General features: G+C 43.3%; 1 protein-coding gene across 2 annotated transcripts in view; it reads left to right on the top strand.

Annotated features, from left to right (window-relative positions):
- Nucleotides 1-11,491: 11,491 nt before the first annotated feature.
- FBLN5 (fibulin 5) overlaps nt 11,492-20,039 on the top strand; it is a 70,771-nt gene continuing 62,223 nt past the window's right edge. The window contains exons 1-3 of one of the 2 annotated variants that reach the window (XM_019745227.3): nt 11,492-11,880; nt 15,927-15,981; nt 17,309-17,360. In XM_019745227.3, coding sequence (XP_019600786.1) covers nt 11,864-11,880; nt 15,927-15,981; nt 17,309-17,360 — 124 coding nt within the window. In that variant the 5' untranslated portion in view covers nt 11,492-11,863. Of the gene's footprint in view, nt 11,881-12,056; nt 12,381-15,926; nt 15,982-17,308; nt 17,361-20,039 lie in introns of those variants that run through there. The other variant, XM_019745225.3, reaches the window with a different exon arrangement.

The following is a 20,039-nucleotide window of genomic DNA, read 5'->3' as shown; positions in this document are numbered from 1 at the left end:
GTTAACTTGATCTTGTTTTCCTGTCCTTGGGGGTTAGGCCATGTGAATATATGATATGTCTGAGGGTTTTACAGCATGTTATTGTCATAATTTAATACATCCAGTAAATTAATAATCCAATATAATTACACCAATATTTGTTTTGGAGATAAAGAAAAATTCAAGAATGGTAATAAATGGATCACTTAAGGCAAAAGTTTGAACCCTTAGTTTGTTTTCTGCCTTAGCTATTACTGTGCATCAGTCTTTTAGCCTTTCTGGGGTTAAGAGATTAATAATTTGCACTATAATATTTTAACTGTGATAATTTTCAGCTGTGACTGTTTTACAAGAGTATTCGCATTTTCAGCTCTAACATTCCTTGACTTCAGTGAACTATTCTGACTCTCAAAAATTAAATCTTAATGATTGAAAATATTTGTGAACTAAAAGAAAAAGAAAATATTTGTGAACTTAAATGTAAGAATTTGGTAAAGTTGTTTCCTAGATATCCTGGCACTTAAAAATATAAGATCTGTTATTCTTTTTTGTAAAATATAAGGCGTTTTGATGTTGAAGGACATTGTACTGTGAGACGTTTTCTCTCTAACAGTGGTATATTCTTGAATGCTACATTTCCCAAAGGGCAAGTGTGCGGGGTGACAGGCAGGGTCTCTGCTCCCGCTCCCCACATAAGAACGCAGGACATGGTGAGGCCAACAAGTAACACCCACGGAGCCATAGGTAGCGGAGTCATACCACTATATTCTGGCTGGCAGCTGGGTTGGAGACACAGGAAGCAGGAGCCACACTGTCCGCAACCCGCCGTCCTAACTGCAATTCGTGCTTACCAGTTACCATCTTCTTGCTAGCCCCCATTTTTCTGCTAGCGTAGCCATGGCAGTTATATTAGTGGCCAATGGCTCACTGGTTACAGCTGACGGCCAACTAGCCACAGCTGATGGCCATCCAATCACAGCTGATGGCCATTTACTACCTGAGCCAGCACCTTTCCACGTGAGGCTGAGAGCCTGGAAACTGCACTCCTGGCTCTGTCCCCACAGCAAGGTCCATCCCACATGGTGAAAGGAAACACAATTTCTTTTAAAGAAAAGAATTAGAAACAAAGTAATATAAATTTGTTTCTGGTTTCCTGTGCAGCTCCTTCCATTTAGGTGTATTTAAAATACCAGGGTGTCATCTGTGAGTTAACACGTTAATCCCTTTATACAAGGGACTTTTCCTGCACTCTCATAATAAAAATGGAGAGGTGGTGTTATCAAATTCTAGACTAACGAGGAAATTTTTTTTTTTAATTAAATTTATTGCGGTGACAATTGTCAGTAAAATTACATAGATTTCAGGTGCACAATTCTGCATCACATCATCTATAAATCCCATTGTGTGTTCACCACCCAGAGTCAGTTCTCCTTCCATCACCATATATTCGATCCCCCCCACCCTCATCTCCCACCCCCCACCCCCGTTACCCTCTGGCAACCACCAAACTATTGTCCGTGTCCACGAGTTTCTGTTTCCCATTTGTTTGTCCTGTTCCCTTGCTGCCTTTGGTTTATATACCACATATCAGTGAAATCACACGGTTCTCTGCTTTTTCTGTCTGAGGAAATTTTTTTATTTTTGAAAAGTTATATGGAATGTGTAGTCTTTGAAAATTTTTGGAATCATTTCAGAGTCATCTCCCTAAAGCATTTGACATGCCAGGTGCACGCACACTTACTACTAGAGTAGTCTAGATATATGCCTGCAACCTGTGTTGCTCTTTTCAGGATCGCTGTAGGTCCTGGATTGAAAACTATCGATGGTGAAAATCAATTCTCCCCAGAACTGCTACTTGAGAAATTGACTTCCATTTTTTAAAGTGTTTTCACTTATTTTTTTCCTTTAAATGTTAGATTTGCTTGGTGAAAAGTAATTTTACCCCAGCTGTCATCATTTAATGTGTGTGTTTGTCAAATATTCAAGAATAGTCATTACAGATACAGTGGTACCTCGGTTTCGAACATAATCCGTTCCGGAAGACCGTTCAAGTTCTGAAACGTTCGAAAACTGAGGCACGGTTTCCCCATAGAAAGTAATGCAAAATGGGTTAATCCATTCCAGACCTGTAAAATCAAACCCTAAAACTGGAAATTTAGCATGAATTTTACTACCTAATGATACCATAGATCCATAAAATTTACGGTGTTCGTAAACTGAAATGTTCACTAATGGAGACGTTCGAAAACCGAGGTACCACTGTATTAGGAGGGACAGCTGGATATGAAAGTGTGAAGAAGTCAGCCAATCCTCCCTGCAAAGAATAAGTATAAAACGAAAATGGTCAAAAATGACCCTTTTGAGGCTCTCTGGTAATTAACCAAAGACAGACAAGAAATTGATGACTGTTGATTTTTGAAAAACTTCTAGAGCTTCAGATAAGAACTATTGGAGTCTGTAGCCTTCCTGCCTGGGGCTCTCCTGTCTCCCCAAGCCTCCTGGTTTTTCTAGCACCAAGCCAATCTTGAAAACCAGCAGCTTTGTTGCCTGAGGGGGTGAACTCAATGGTGGGCAATGGAGGCTATGCAAAAACCAGGACTTTGTCAGTTAAAAGTGGTGAACTTGGGGGTGGTTGACAAAGGGGAAGGGATTAAGAAGTACAAATTGGTTGTCATTCAGTAGTCATGAGGATGTAGAGTATAGCATAATGAATAGAGTCAATAATATTGTTATAAGTATGTATGGTATTAGATGGGTACTAGATTTATTGGGGTGATAGATGGGAGGGGGGTCAGGCGAGATGAAAAGGGTGAAGGCATTAAGAAGTACCTACAAACTGGTGATTACAAAGCAATCATGAGGATGTAAAGTAAAGCCTACGGAATCTAGTCAATAATATGGTTAGAGCTATGTGTAGTGCCAGGTGAGGACTAGACTAGTCAGGGGGATCGCTTCTTAAATCATATAAATGTCTGACCACTATGCTGTACACCTGAAATTAATATAAAATAATTTTTTTTAAAGAAAAGAAAAAGTGGTGAACTTGGAAGGAAAACATTGAGAAAACTCAGCTTTGCTAGCCTGAGTTTGTAATTCCAGATAGGGCAAGCGGCTCCCCAGTAGAAATTGAATGGGGAGACCCTGGGACTGAGAAAGCCATGGAAGGGTCCTGGCTGATAGAAAGACCTGACTTATGAGCAGGGGAAGACCTGAGAGCCCAGTGGGAAGAAGAGCCTAAGCCCATGTGAGACTGGCCTGTAAATGTTTCTCAGTCCACACACATTTGTTGGCAATGGATGGAAGCATGTGTGCGAGCTATTTAACGTGCACAGCCCTGTTGACCATTAAGCCATGAGTGACAACCTCTGCGAAGCCAGAGTAAAAGATAAGACTATAAAAACAGCAGAGACATGAAAGGATTGGCACATAATGTTCAGTGATGGAAAGCAAGGACATCCAACCAAGATTATTCTACCCAGCAAAGCTGTAATTTAGAACGGAAGGACAGATAAAGAGCTTCCCAGACAAGAAATAGCTGAAGGAGTTCATCACCACCAAACAAGTATCACAAGAAATGTTAAAGGGACTCATTTAAGAAGAAGAAGGAAAAAAATTATATGAATAAGAAAATATCGCAAAGAAAAAATTCTCATTGACAAAGGCAAACATAATAAAAGTGGATCAGCCAACACTAAAGCTAGTATAAAAGGCAAAAGGCAAAAGGCAAAAGTACAGTAGGAAGATCAGATGTAATGGTAACAGTAAATTAAGGAATACACACAAAAGAAGTGAAAAATAATGACAAAAACAAAAATGTGGAGGGGGTGAGTAAAAATGGTAGTGATTTTAGAATGTGTACGAACTTAAGCGACCAGCAACCTAAAGTAGACTGCTGTAAGCACAGCTTGGTATATATGAAGCACATGGTAACCACACACCCAAATCTACACGAGATATACTAGAAATAAAGAGGAAGCCAAATACAGCACTACAGAAAGTCATGAACATACAAGAGAAGAGAACAAGAGAACAAGAAAGGAACAGAGAACTACAAAAACAATCAGAAAACAAAATGGCAATAACTACATACCTAACAACAATTACTTTAAATGTAAATGGATTAAATGCTTCAATCAAAAGACGATTGGTTGAAGAAGATGTAGTACATATATACAATGGAATATTACTCGGCCGTAAAAAGGATGAAATCTTACCAATGCAACATGGATAAGCCTAGGGGCAATTATGCTAAGTAAAATAAGTCAGAGAAGACAAATACCATATGATTTCATTTATGTGTGGAATCTAAAAAACAAAACAGAAACAAACTCATAGATACAGAGAATATTTTGATAGTTGCCAGATGGGAGGGGGTTTGGAGTGCTAGTTGAAAATGGGGTTAAGATGTACAAATTGGCAGTTACAAAATAGTCATGGGGATGTAATGTACAGTTTAGGAAATATCGTCAAGAATATTGTACTAACCATATGTGGTATCAGGTTTGTGCAAGATTTATGGAGGGATCACTTTGTAAGCAATATAAGTGTCTAACCACTATGCTGTACACCTGAAACTAATATAATATTGAATGTCAATTGTAATTGGGAAAAAAAAACAAAACAGAGACATCAGCAGCCACACTCTCCCATGGGGAAGACGGCTTCCTCAGTTTAAATCCAAGTTATAAAAAATCAGAATAATATATCAGAATCAATAGTTATTACATATAACCTAAATTGTCTAGATTTCAGGCCCAAAACTATGTGTAATCCGCAAAAGAAAGTGTGACCCATACTTAGGAAAAAAGCAATTAAAATTAACTATGGGCCTAAATGTTGGATTTAGCCCACAAGCGCTTCAAAGCAGTAATCACAAATACAAAAGTTAAAATATGTTCAAAGGATACAGAATCAATGCTTGCATACTCATTACTCAGCTTTATGAAATGTAAACATTATGCCGTGTTTTCTTAAAAATTTTTAAAACTTTTATTCAAGAAAATTTTGAAATATAGACACAAAAGTAGACAATGAACCCGTGTACCCATCGCCCACTTCAATGATTAACAAATCAGGATTATCAACTCTGCTTTCATCCTGTACCACCACCTCCTTCCTTTTATTTTGAAAGCATTTTCACATAGCATGTCTTAAAACTGTAACAAGGAGCCAATCTTATACTTTTTGTAGGACAATAGAGATGATCAAATAATGTATGCCTCTCCTGTTCTTGAACTCTCCAGGAATGTTAAGATTTGATATCCCATCTGGATATGTAGGGAAGCTCACACAGTCTTGCCTACATTTGGTGTTAAAAGTCCTTTCTTTTATGCAATATGATGATGTGCAATATGACGGTTGTATATATTTTTAATTTTGATTTGGCAGAATTGAAAGTTGGAGGTATAATATTGTTTCCTCTAATTTTTGAGGGGGTTGATTTTACTGGTCTGGTAAATTCAAGAATCTCAGAGCCGCTGATCTTATGTGGATTGCAAATAGGAAATGAGGTAATTTGAACATCATCCTATTATAAAGATATTACATGTATTAACTTTGCCCCAAACCTCAATTCATATGAAGTGTCAGAAAACTAACAGACAAAAATGAAACGGAGATGACAAACAGAAGAGTGCCATTAGCTATTTTCTCGAGTGCAGCTCGGGGATTCCATGGCAAAGAGTGTGCTCGCCTAAAGACTTTTTGATAGTAGAGCTCTCATGTTTTATACATGATTATATGTTAAAATCACAGCCAGTTAAAACAATCCGCACAAAAAGCCCAGGGGTTTTCACCATTCGCCGAGTTTCCTGAGAATTCCAAGTATGTGTAGAAAATCCTGACATTCTCGAACAAGTTGGTTACATTCGAGTACAGTTAGAGACCACATGTGATAGGGGAAGAAATCCTGGAACAGGAGTTCAAAAACCTGGATTCCAATTCCTGTTCTGCCTCTAATTATATCGATCTTGGGTAAGTCAGTTTCTCTGGGCCTTAGTTTTCACATTTGTAAAACTAGGGGGGTTACAGTAAATGTAATGTCTAAGGTTTAAGACTTGACAGTCTCCTCCTCCCGGCAATGTCCTTTTTTAACATTCCCAAGACTGGCGGGGGTACCTAGGCCCAGACACACCCACTTGTACTCTTGACCCATTAGTGACTCATGGTAAAAATAAAAGACAGAAAGTTTCCTAACCTATATTGAGGGCCTACTGTGCGCTGGCACCTGCTAGGTGCTTTATGAACTCTATTGCCTTTATAACACCGTGGTATTCTTTTTGCCCCCATTATAGCTGAAAACCTGAAGCTCTGCAAGGTTAAAAAGTTGCTTAGGGTGCTGTATTTGTCAGGGTTCTCCAGAGAAATAGAACCAATATTTTTAAAGGCCATTATATGTTTAACATAAGCAACACACAGAAAGCAGAAACCATGAAGGATGGGATTAAGACATCGAAATATACAGAAATGTAAACTGTATGCATTTCCAAAAATGCCATTAGATGACAAGGTAAAAGACAAACTGAAAGAAATGTTTACAACATAGTTGACAATGGAAAAATCACTGTAGAAATAAAAATGGGTAAAGAAAGTCGAGAGATAATTGATGTTCCTTAGGGTTTCCGGCAGAGTTTACTGCTTGTCCGCTGATGTTCGTTTTCTGCTGTCACACTAAGTAAACTCCAGACGTTTAGCTAAGTAGGTTGATGACCTCTCAGAACACAGGCTACATCTCCCAGGGTCCCTTGCAGCTAGGTGCAGCTATCAACTTATATCCTGCTTTCTGAAATATAGGTGTCATGGTGGTGTGCCATTTTGGACCATGTAGAGTAGGTCAACATCCTAGACATTGCTAGGCAACAAGATAGAAGGAGCTTGAATCTCTGCTACCTTAAAGGGACAGAGCTGTCATATTAGCCCTAGACTATCAACCTACAGAATAGGATGTCAGAACACATATTTTATCACGAAACATAACCATTGTGCTATTTCTATTAAAACATACGCACACATCACCACCACCACCACTCAAAACCCCAAACCAAGAATCACTACTGGAGTGGAATCCTTTTGACTTTTTCATTGGTTCACAGGGAATGAACGAATTACAGTGACTTGGTGCCTGGTAAGTTGGGAGAGGAAATGGATTTGGCGAAATAACTCCTAAGGAGCTAAATATTTGGGTCTGCAGAGAAAGAAGTTAGGGCTGATGAAAGGGATTTATTGGAGAGCCATCTGCACAATGCTGACAGTTTATGGCACCCATGTCCCATAACATGTGTAGGACGAGTGACTATTCCTAGGACAGGAGGGTAGTGAGAAAGAGTGGAGAGGCTGGATCCAATTTGGGGGACTCTGGCTAGGGAGGAGGAGAAAGAAAAGAGGCTGGAGAAAATGCAGTCAGAGTGAGAAAACCAGAAAACTTAAAGTCCTGGACACAAGAGGAGAAGATGGATTATCAATGGGCAAGTTCTTCAAAGAGACAAAGGAATGATTAAAGATGGAGGACATTATGTTTGGCCATGAGAACACTAGGAAACTTAGGAGCATCATTTGGGAGAATGGTGGTGATACGGCCAGATGTCAGAGGATGAAAGTGGGACTAGGTGGTGAGGAGCTGAGTGACACATGGACACGTATAGGCAGGAAGTCAGAGAAAGCAAATGTTGACCCTGAGAAGGAATATACCTTCCAAGAAGAACTCATTGTGGTTAAATGGGCTCAAGTTCTTCACTAGTCTAGCAGCTCTTGCTGGTGGAGGCCTCTCATGAACTCTGCATTTCAGGGGAAAACCACAGACTGAGCTGCCAGCCTCCTGCCCTGTGTTCAGCCATCTGAGCTCACCCTTATCAAAAAGTTCCAGGCATCATCTTTCAGCCAATAGGACAGAGACCTGCCCATCCAGTTGGAACTGCACAGCTATATCTCCATTTGCATCTTTACTGACCAATCAGAACAACTCTATGACAACCAATTAGGACAGTGCTATTTGGACCAATCAGACTGCAAATTTGGATTCCTCATTGCATAAAAATGGACCCATCAGCGACTAAGGCCTAAGGCAGGACTTTCTCTATACAAAGCAGCCTCCACTTGGTCTCTGCAGAGCCCGCTTTCAGTTTCCACTGAAGGCTGCATCTCCTAGATTTGCAAACTGTTCCTCCTTTACCACACCCCAGATTGGGGACTCCGGCTGGCGTTAGATTTGTGCAGATAACTTTTGTTGACACAGGCTCAGTAAACTGGAAAGAATGAGAGCTCCAGAATCCAATGGACTTGGTTTTGGCTGGAATTTGGACTGTTATATATGTAGCCCTAATCCCTCTTATTCAAATCCTACAGTTTTAAGATGGAAACATTTTCTGGTCAAAGACGGGGCCCCAGACAGATTTGCTTTCAGGGTCCTCAATTTGCTCATGTAGAAAACAGGCACATTGATTTTTCTCTCCCTCCTTATCCTATTAACCTTAATAGAAAAATGAGGTAATGGAGTAAGTCATTTAAAACTCCCCCTACTGTGGGGACAGAGCCAGGAGTGCAGTTTCCAGGCTCTCGGCCTCACGTGGAAAGGTGCTGGCTCAGGTAGTAAATGGCCATCAACTGTGATTGGATGGCCATCAGCTGTGGCTAGTTGGCCGTCAGCTGGAACAAGTGAGCCATTGGCCACTGATATAACTGCTGTGGCTATGCTAGCAGAAAATGGGGGCTAGCAAGAAGATGGTGGCTGAGCTAGCAAGCGCGGATTGCAGTTAGGACGGCGGGTTGCAGATTGTGTGGCTCCTGCTTCCTGTGTCTCCAGCCCAGCTGCCGGTGAGAATATAGTGGTATGACTCCCATATCTATGGCTCCGTGGGTGTTCCTTTTTGGCCTCACCATGTCCTGCGTTCTTATGTGGGGAGCGGGACCAGAGACCCCACATGACACTCCGCATGACACTACTCTACCAAATAGCCCTACATAAATAGAATGCATCCTTTTTTGCAATTAAATTAACCTCATAGTTTGAATAGGTAATACATGCTCATGGTACAACACTCAAATTCTACCAAACGGTGAGCACTGAAGAGCAAATTTTCCTCTCACATCTCTTGCCCAGCCACCTACCCAATTTCCTTCCTAGAAGACGAGCAATGCTAACAGTTTCTCGTGTATCCTTCAGATGTTTTCTCTGTACGCGTACAAGCATAACTTGTGTATACATATTTTTTCTCTTGAATAGTGGCATGCTTCACAGAGAGTTCTACAGCTTGCTTTTACACTTCTTAATATATTAGTTTGAGTTAAATGAAATTACCAATAGTCTACCATTTGGACCTACAAAATATATGGGAAATCCTTCAATATCAGCACATAGGGAGATGTTGCAGTCTTTAAAAAAAAAAAAAAGTGTAACATCCAGACTTCATAAATCCTAAGTGTACGCAGCCTGTGGAACCGGCACCCAGTCAATAATTAAAATATTACCAGCACCCAGAAGGCCCCTGGGGCCCCTCCCAGTCACTACCCCATTTTGATTTCTTCGTAAACGGAGTCATCCATGTACTCTTATGTGTCTAACTTTTTTTAATTGGTTGCACAAGAGTCCATTTTTGGAAGTCCCTTACCTTATTTAACCCTGTTAGTGCCCAACTGATGGACGTTAAGGTTGTTTATAATCTTTTGTTATTATAAGCAATGGGAGTGATGACCGACCTCGTAAGTATAATGGACACAAAAAATGTTTTATGATGGGTAATTTCCAACACATATGAAGTAAATAGAATAAATGGACACTGAATTTCGACAACTATCAACATTCTGCCATCTTTGTTGAGTGTATTTTTAGAATACTGTGGGGGCTGAAAAAAGGAATACTTTTCCTCCCATCTTCTACATTCTTCTAGCTGGGCTAATAATCAAATTAACGGAGACAGATTAACAGGAGAAAATCAAATACACGTGCATGGAGAATTCACACAGGCATGAAAATTGCAAAGACAGTCAGGCAACATTGGGTATATATGACATTGTGGAGAAAATGGTGGGGAGAGGATGGGGCCATAGATTTCAGAAGTGAGAATGGGCGATTTACAGGTAGGTGAGGAATAGCGGAACATACATGGCAGGTAATTTTTGCTAGGCAACACAAACAATGGGACACAGGGGAGAGCTAGTAATCGGCCTGTTAGACGCCCTCTCACTCACCACCCTCAATTAAAATTAGGCTGCTAAGGAGAATATCCTAGGATTTCCTTCCTAGGATAGAAGTAGGTCTTTCCCTCTGAATCTCTTAGGCAGGAAAGGGGGGTGGGAGCAGGTACAGTTTCTTTCTGAGTTTTTTCTTAATTACCAGCTTAAAAATCAATATCCCAAAAGGCAGCTTCAGGGCAGCAAAACTTTGATCCCCTTCAGCACTATTCCACCTACTTACCACCCATGCAGACTTTGGAGTCACCCCGGCATCAAAGAATAGCTGTGTGACCTTAGGGAAGTTACCCAACCTCTCTTAATGGGGATAATAATTCCTACTGCCCATCATTTCCGTGAGGAGAAAGGACTTCATCGGTGCTTTTACAGCTGTAGGCAGGGGTTTGTTGAAGGGCAGGGGGAAGACGCAGGTGGGGAGGGAGGCGCCTGGGCTCTTGGCAACCCACTTGGTCTTTAATAGAACAGTGTCTTTGGTAAGATTTCATTTGATAAAAAGGGTTCCAATGTTTTTAAAAAGGAAGAATAAAAAAGGTTGAAACCACTGATATAACAAATGTAAAGAACTCAGCGCGTGCTTTTAGGTTACTGTCATCGTCCCGCTTTTCCTGACTGTCCTTTTGTCTTTTCAAATCGCCTTTTCTCTTGTTAAAATCACTTTCCAGCCAAGGGACACATCTTTCTTTTTTAATGTAAGAAACTTGATTCCAGCTTTCTTGGGATAAAACCGACACCTCACGTTGTGTACGGCTAAGGTGCGCCGCGTGTTGATTCGCTACATGACACTTTCTAATTCAAGCAAGAACGTGCGGGAGAAGCACGGGCTGCGGGCGGGGCGGGGCGAGCGCCCCAGGGAAGGTTTGCGTTGCACAAGCTCGTGTCCTGAGTGAGCGGCAGCCAGATTCCGCCCTCCTCCAACCCTTCTTCTGGAAAATCGTGAGTCTCCGGTCGCTTTCCCCCAGCCTCTGCCTCGCTGGTTCTGGTTTCCCAATAAATCATAAGGTCCTAGTCCCTGTCGCGCTGTTTGTCATGAGTTCAAGTTATTCTCCCAGCGGCGACTAACTTTCCTGGGTGTCCCAATGCCAGGGGCTGCTGGTGTGCGGGGTCCTCGCCCCCCGCCTCGGCCACGACCGCCCAGCCCGGGGGTGTCCTCCCTGGGTGGGAAGTAAAGGGTCAACAGACCCTCCCAGCCCCCCGCACCCCACCCTCCGGCACTTGCCCGCCAATCGCCTCCAGCCGAGATGCTGGGAGCCGAGTGCGGCTGCTCCGCGCGGGGAGAGGGCTCTCCTCCCAGCGCTGAGCACTGGGTCCTGGCAGACGCCCCAAGATTGTTGTGAGGAGTCTAGCCAGTTGGTGAGCGCTGTAATCTGAACCAGCTGTGTCCAGACTGAGGCCCCATTTGCATTGTTTAACATACTTAGAAAATGAAGTGTTCATTTTTAACATTCCTCCTCCAATTGGTTTAATGCTGAATTACTGAAGAGGGCTAAGCAAAACCAGGTGCTTTCAACTGTCGGCTCTCCAGTGGCTCCGAGGACCCAGGCTCTCCCCCTTGTCCTTTCCGCGACTCGCTGTCGCCCCCGGAATAAAATATCAGCGAGCCCCACGGGCCCAGAAGAGGCCGGCGTTCAGAGCTGCTCCGAGGGTCCCGCACTACGACCTCTTCTTTCCCCCTTTGCTTCTCCTGCTCAGCATCTTGGACATGCCAGGATTTAAAAGGTAGGTTCTCCCCTCCGGACTCGCCCTCCAGGGTCTGGAAACCTTCCTGAAAACCTGATGGGTGGAAAATGGCTATGGACTGAGTGAGGCGGTGTCAGGATATTGGAAAAGGCATTAGCTAGTGATGCAATGATATTGTTAATTATAAAAAGCTGCGCCTCTGTAATTTCCATCTTGAAGCCTTCTTTTGGGAGTGGGTATTTTAGAATACGGAGTCCGCCTCCGAGAGAGGTCTGCAAAAACCTCCGAGCTTGTTTCCTCTTTTCGGAAAGGGCAGCAAATTTGTGGAGTGTTTTTAAAAGAATTTATATACGTATTTAAATTCGGGAGCCCAATTACTGGTTCACTAGCAATTATTTTGCTGCGTCGGCTGTTGGACAAGTGAACGGGCAAGCTGAACGTCCCAGGGCTGGATTTGCCCTATGCGTGGGATTCACCACGGGCATGCGACCCAGAAGTCTCAAGCTAATGAAAAGTGGGGATTTCAGACGGAACCACATGTAAGCAAACGTTCTGCTGTTCTTTAAGGAAATTGCAGTTCTAGTCAAGTAATCCTTAAACCTTGGAGAACTTTATCTAGATCACATCTGCTGTCTTTATCCAGCAGACTCTTGAAAATGTAACTGCTTTAGACAGATTGTGTGTGTGTGTGTGTGTGTGTGTATGCATGTATGCGCGTGCACATATGCTGAAAACTAAGCTGTAATGATATCATCCTGGATTGGGGATACACAGCCCTGGGATTCCGTTGGCCTCTCTGGCTTTCCTCACAGTTTAGGGTGATGTACAAAGTGGGTGGACCCACCTGTGTTTGAAAGTTCCAGGGACTCGTTAAGAGCATCAAATGTCCCCCCAACCCCACCCCATATTCCTAAAGTTAGTTTATTTTTGGAGTTTTCTAGAGTTTTTCATGACAAGGTGCAACTGTTCGTGACATTGTGAGAGCAGCATGCTTGTGTATTATTTCACTTTTTTGGAAAACCCTCTCAATTAGCCTGGAGGTTATCTGGCTCCCAGGACACAGCTGTGGCTCTTCCAGGAGGCTGGGTTTGAGGCTGAACCTCTCAGAAGAGACCTGTCCTGGGATTGCTTTCCCGCCAGAGGGAACAGGGGAATCGGGAGTAGGGGGAGAAACGGGGTTAGCATGCCTTTTCCACTAACTCTTGAAGTCCACTGTATTCTGTCAGCCTGTTCTGTCTCCAACATAAACGAGACAGGGTTTTATAACTAACCGAGAGGAAACTTCATGTGAAGAAACAGGAAAACATTGAAATTCATAATATACAGCCTGGAAAATAAATTTGTTATTGTTCTTTCATTCCTTCCAGATATAAATCTGGCTGTGGCAACTATCAAAAAGCCCTGGGATTTGGCTCTGCGCTTTATAAGGTCAGAGCTGTCTCCAGCATTCAGAACCTGGCTCGCGCAGGCACTTAGATGAAATGAAAACTTGTGGACGCTCAGAGCCTTTATTCTTTGGATTGGAGACTAGATGAAGGAATTGGGCTTGCATCTCCTAGCACCACAGCAGGGTTCTGGTCCCTCTGGATGTCCCCTTAATTCTGGGGCCCTCCAAGTACCCACAGCTGCTGATTGACATGAGTCTTGTGTCCTGGATTGAGTGAGTTTTGTAATCTGCTGAATACTCTTTTTATGAAGGGAGAGATTATAAAGTGGAGGGGTATTTGACAGTAATAGGCCACTGAATCCAACCATGTCCCTGGTCCACTGTTCTACTGATGAAGCCTTCAAGATCACCTCTTCCAGGAAGCCTTCTCTGGAAGGCTTCGCGTGGCTCTCATTGCTCTCAATTGGTATTTCTATCAGTGCCCTAAGCAAAGTATATAGATGTTATCAATTCAGGTGGCTTCCCAGCCAGCTCTCCAGGGCAGCGATTGGGTCATAGTTTTGTAGCTCTTCTGCCTAGGGTCCACATCTGCGTTAGTAGTTGCTCAAATAAATCCCTGTTGAACTGAATAATAATAGCACCAAATAAAACTATATTTGCATAGATTTTTGTATTTTTTTTTACCATTCCCCCCCCCCTTCTTCTACCTCCCCCTGCCCCACTCTGGTTCAAGCCGTTGTTTCTCAGTCTAGTAGTTTAGGACACAGCTCCCTGGCCCATGCGTACCCCCACTCCCCCCGCTGACACAGTTGGTCGCCAGTCCAGCTGCTGGCCACTCACGACAGCACTCAGCTGCCTGCGTACCAACCTCAGGCTGCTCCTGGCAGCCCAGCTTTTGTTCACAATCTTAGCTGTAGAGGGCGCAGCTCACTGGCCCATGTGGGAATCGAACTGGCGACCTTAGTGTTAGGAGCACGGTGCTCTAACCACCTGAGCCACCAGGCCGGCGCTATTTTTTTTTTTTTTTTTTTTTTTTTTACCATCTTAACCGTTTTTGAGTGTACAGTTCAGTGGTGTTAAGTACATTCACATTGTTGTACAACCCATCTCTGGAACTCTTTTCATCTTGCAAAACTGAAGCTCTATACCCATTAAACAACTCCCCATCTCCTCCTGTCCTGAGCCCCTGGCAACCCCCATTCTGCTTTCTGTCTCTATGATTTTGATTGCTGTAGACACCTCACATAAGTGGAATCGTACAGTATTTGTCTTTCTGTACCTGGCTTATCTCACTTAGCATGTTGTCTTCAAGGTTCATCCAATTTGTAGCATGTGTCAGGATTTCATTCCTTTTTAAGCCTGAATAATATTCCATTGTATGTAGACATCACATCTTGTTTATCCGTTCATCCGTCTGTGGATGCCTGGATCGCTTCCATCTCCTGGCTATTGTGAATAATGCGACTATTAACATGGGTGCACCGATAACTCTTTGAGACCCTGTTTTTAATTCTTTGGGTAGATACCCAGAAGTGGGTTTGCTGGATCTTATGGTAATTATATTTTTAATATTGTAAGGAACTGCCAGTCTGTTTTCCTCCAGTGGCTGCACTATTTTACATTCCCACCAACAGTGCACAAGGGTTCTAATTTCTCCACATCCTTACCAACACTTGTTTTCTGCTTTTTTAAAAGCAAGTTTTTATTTAAAAATATAGCTGACATACAACATATCAGTTTCAGGTGTACACCATAGTTATTTACCATTTATATACCTAAAGAAGTGATTGCTGTGGTAAGTCCAGCTACCATCTGACACTGTACCACACTATCGCAATATTATTGACTATATTCCCTATGCTGTACATTACATCCCGTGACTTACTTTTCTTACACCTAGAAATTTGGACCTGTTATTGCCCGTCACCTTTTTGTGTTCTGCTTTTTTGATTGTAACTGTCCTGATGGATGTGAGATGGTATCGATTTTGTATTTTTAAAGCATATTGGCAACTACAGTTGTATTGGACAGAAGCTTGTGGGTGATGAAGGGTAGAAATCGCAGGCTCAGAGAGGTTTGGGGGCTTGTGAATGCAGAGCCATCCTGAACCCCGGTTTCTTGACCCCTCCTAGGTTTTCCTGCTGTGCTTCTTCATGGGGCTGCCCAGGTCCCCTCCTCTTCTCCCTCAGAGCCTGCATGGAGCATGCTCTGGGATTAGGTGACATACCTGTGACACCTTCCTTCCGTGGAACCCAAGTGTTTCATGTTTGCACTTTCCTTTCATCGTTTTGAGGACATGATGGTTCAGCCACTCTGCATCCATTGCAGAATAAAGATGTTCAAAACTCAGGCCAGTCTCCCTGTGTAAAGAGGAAAGATCAAAACAACTGGCCAATACATGGCTAATACCACCGCAGTGGGTTTTAGATTTGTTCTTTGAAACAGCAAAACCCTTTATTTAAAAGAAATGCCATCTAATGTATTATCGCAGCACATGAAACCAGTAGAAGAGACCTGATTCTATTTGGGATGGTAGGGGTATCTGGGGTCCCCATTGGTCTTTCCGGAGGCCTCCCCCAATATAAGCACAAGGTGGCATCGTCATTGTAAGCACATGGGCAGCATGAGATCCATTTTGCCCCCAGACCTGGCTCCTGGAAGTATCTTGGGCATTTATGTCAACTTTTTGCCTCTGCAGGTTACTCACTGTCACCATTCTGGCTCTCTGTCTTCTAAGTCCTGGGAATGCACAGGTAAGGTTTTTATTTTGTTAATTATCTAGAAGGTGTTGAAAATCAGGGGGTCCAGCCATGCATTTTAGAATCCTAGGATTGTGGGCGTGTGAGAGGCTTTACAGTTTACCTAAATATAGCTCTTCCTTGTACAGAAATTAAAACTGGGGTTCAGAGACCTTGAGACTTGCCCCAGGTGATGTAGTTCATTAGTGTCAGGGCTGGGATCAGTGTCGTGACTCCTAATCCAAGACTCACAATTGGATCAAGCTCCCTCCTTTCTGTCCCTCGGGAGGGAGGTCGTGACTTATTGTCAGTGTTCAGTCAAAGGTGGTGCTGTAGTGTTTGCGGGTGGTCGTGCCCCTGCAATGCCTGCACTTGGCATTAGTCGGCGAGCCAGGGCTGGAACCCAGCTCTCCTGGTTTCCTGAGCTTTATGGCACAGCTTCCTGGCTCTGTGCTCTGTTTCTTTTGCCCCAAGGCTCTAAGACACCTGACCCTACTCCCAGGAATGCAAGCTAAATCTGTCATCTCCACAAACCATCCCACTGCGCAGGGAAGCTGAACTTCTGAAACAGCAAGGAAGGCCAGGGGTGGAGCTCCCACAGTCAGAAACACACCTCTTTGGCTTATTCCTATAAAATGCTGGGCTCCAGCGTCTTCCCGAATGGCCCACTGTCGACCCCCATGACATTTTTCTAAATGCATGAAATTGTAACTCAAGTTGTGCGTGAAGCCTACATCCCTTGGGGACTGTTGGAGACCTATCTATTTCTGAAAGCATCTTTGTGTAGTTGTCTTGCTCAGGTTGAAATGGAGGAATTTCCCCAATTCTGCTTTTCTTAGAAAACTGACTGCATCACTGAGTAGCTTTCATTTGACGTACAGACCTCACATTCAGGTTTTCCTTGGGTACAAAGAACTCATACTGGGCGCTGAGAAGGTGAGGTTTAGTAACACCCAAAGTGAATTGATTGCCCTTAAAAGTAGTCATATCCATTCCCAAAAAGGGATGAACACAGGACGTGCCTCATCTGGCAGATCCAATGCAATTATTACTGCTTTTCATGACTAGAGCATGAAACCATGCGCTAAAAATGGGGGTTTGGAAGCAATGGTGCAGGAGCTTGAAAAGTAATGGTAAGTGTGGAATGATTGTAAGAAAATATACAGAAAGGAGCGGGGGGAGGATGACAAATAGCTATTATGAAACAGGTGTTGGTATTATGGACGTTTTTTCCCTCTTTAACTCCGTTTCCCAAACTTTCTGTGATGCCATTGTAATATTTTTATAGTTAAACAAAAATAAGTAAACTGACCTTGCCTTTTTCCTCTCCCCTTTCCTTCAGCAACAATGCACGAATGGTTTTGACCTGGACCGCCAGTCAGGACAGTGTATAGGTGAGAAGCCACTAAAGATCCTTTGCTGCGTGGGGGCATTCAGTGATAGCCCAACTGCAAGGCCAGTTCTGTCTCCGCTGTTGCTCAATATCGTCAGATCTGTATTAGCCTTGCCCATGGAAAGGAACGGCGCCACGGAATGGTTGGAATCCATGACACCCTTTTAGGCATCACGTTCTTTGTGTCTGTCACCTTACTTGGGTTAAGCCCCGTGAGGGGGCAAAGGGAATAAGAATTGATCCCTAGCCCCAAGGAGCTCTCTGTCTGCTATTAGTTTCCTATGGCTGCCATAATAAATTGCCCCCACCTTAGTGGCTTAAACTAAGTGTCGTTAACTATAGTCACAGTGCTGTACGTCAGATCCCCAGAACTTACTGTCTTAGGACTGAAAGTTTGTACCTTCTACCAGCCTCTGCCTATTCCTCCAGCCCCCAGCCTTTGGCAACCACCATTTTACTTACTGTTTTTACAAGTTTGGCCTTTTAAGATTCCACATATAAGTGAGATTATACAGTATTTGTCTTTCTCTGACTTATCTCACTTAACATAATGCCTCCAAGAGCCACCCATGTTGTTGCAAATGGCAAGATGTCCTTTCTTGTAGCTGAATAATATTCCTGTGCATGTGTGTGTGTGTGTGTCACATCTTCATTATCCATTCATCCATCGATGGACACATAGGTTGTTTACATACCTTGGCTATTGTGGTGATGCTGCAGTGAACATGGGAGTGCAGATATCTCTGAGATCCAGTTTTCATCTCCTTTGGATGTATTCCCAGAAGTGGGATTGCTGGATTATATGGTAGTTCTATTTTAAGTTTTTGAGGAACTTCCATACTGCTTTCTGTAGTGGCTGCACCAGTTTACATCTCCACAGAATTTAGTTTCTTGCGGCTGTAGGACTGAGACCCCGTGTCCTTGCTGGCTGTCAGCGGAGGACCGTTCCCAGTTTCTCGAGGCCGCCCTCATTCCTTGGCTCATGGTCCCCTCTTCTACCTTCAAAGCCAGCTCTGTGAGTTAAGTCCCTCACATGCTTCAAATCTCTTTCCTCTGTCACATCTCTCTGACCAACCCTTCTGCCTCTTCTTCCACTTTTAAGCACTTACGTGATTATACTTGGCCACCCAGATGATCCCCCATTTTTAAGTCAGCTGATTAGCAACTTTAATTCTATGTGCTACCTAATTCCCTTTTGCCATGTAAGCCAGTGTAGTCATAGGTTCCCAGGATTAGCACAGACATTTTGGGAGCTGTTCTCTTAGCATACTATCTTATAGGAGAGGTCACCCTAGATGGAGTGAACTCTACAGTAGGAATAAAGTCATTGCCAAGTTGAGGTGATAGCAGTGGTCCCTGTAAAAGGAGGGGGGAAAGTAATGCCTATGTCTGGGGTCAATAAAACCTTCTTGGAGGTCACATTTGAATCGAGTATAATATATACATACATACTCGTATGTATATATGTATATATAGATAGCCAATTATATATATGATGTTATATATATGAGAACAATGAGTAAGATCCTGAGAAATGGCATTTCAGGAAGAAGGAACAGCATAAGCAAAGTCCAAGGGCAGAAAGGACATTCAGAGTATAGTTTGTTGTGGATGGTGCATAGGGTATATAAAAAGAATAAGGCAGCCCCACTTGCCCCCACCTCAGGGATGTATTTAGCTTTTTAATTATATTTTATTCAGGCCAAATCATTTGTCTTCCCTGAGCTCACACCAGCTCAGAGAATCAGAGGGTAGATAGATGGTTTAAAAAAATGACGAGTGGTGAGGAATAAAACCCTGCCGTGGGAAATCTGGGCTTGCATTCTGATTTAAAGGGAAGGGGCATGAGGAGGCGCTGACGGACGCAGAGAGAGGCAGCAGCCATCTTTTCTGGTCCACCAGTTTTACGCATGATTTTAAGCCGACAGCTACTGAACGAGGCATCCAGAGCCTCAACTTTTCCCTTTCCTGAGGTGGGAGTTGGTGTGAGATGTTCTCAGGTGAGATGGCTGGGGTGAGCTGTCAGGATTCAGGCATCACTCCCCCAGCCTCTGGTCCCACATGAAGCAGACCCCAGCGCTGATGAAAGGGGCCCAGTGTGTGGGGACCAGGTCAGCTGCTCTTACTGGAACCAGAGTTCAGGCTTCCCCTGCCCCTGCCCTGCCAGGCTGGTTTTCTAGAGCACCTGCCTCACCTTCCAGGCATAACAAGCAGAGCACCAGCTTGGTGCTAATGGACCCTGTTTGCTGGCACAGTGTGAGCTGACTTTCAAGTAAGGCTCTACTTCACAAGTGACTAGCCCGTGGCCAAGCCTTGTCTTTCTTGACGCAAGGGACTCTTTCGTCCCTGCCCAGCTGTTATTTGGAGTAGAAATGGGAATGATTCTTAGGTCTATCCCAGTGTTTCCTGAGTATCCTATGGGCACGTGAGTACTTGAGATGGTACCACCCACAGAAAAGCACTCTGTATTTTTGTAGTTATATATTTACTTTTACTGATACCTTCTATTTATGCAAATTGACAGTGTTTTCATTTGCTGAAGTCATGTAAAATTTAAAAAACTACATTTACTTGGATTTCAAATGTGGGTTCATTTTTTTTAAAAAGTATTAAGCACATGATAATACAGGTTTTGGTGGCCAAGGCCAACATCGTGATGGTGGTGCTTGATGGCTGATAC

The sequence above is a fragment of the Rhinolophus sinicus genome, chromosome 3, assembly GCF_057876585.1.
Source record: "Rhinolophus sinicus isolate RSI-liver-muscle chromosome 3, RSI-T2T, whole genome shotgun sequence".
Classification (NCBI taxonomy): Eukaryota; Metazoa; Chordata; class Mammalia; order Chiroptera; family Rhinolophidae; genus Rhinolophus; species Rhinolophus sinicus.
The sequence above is the reverse complement of the archived record's forward strand: the minus strand, read 5'-3'. Positions and strand labels throughout refer to the sequence as shown.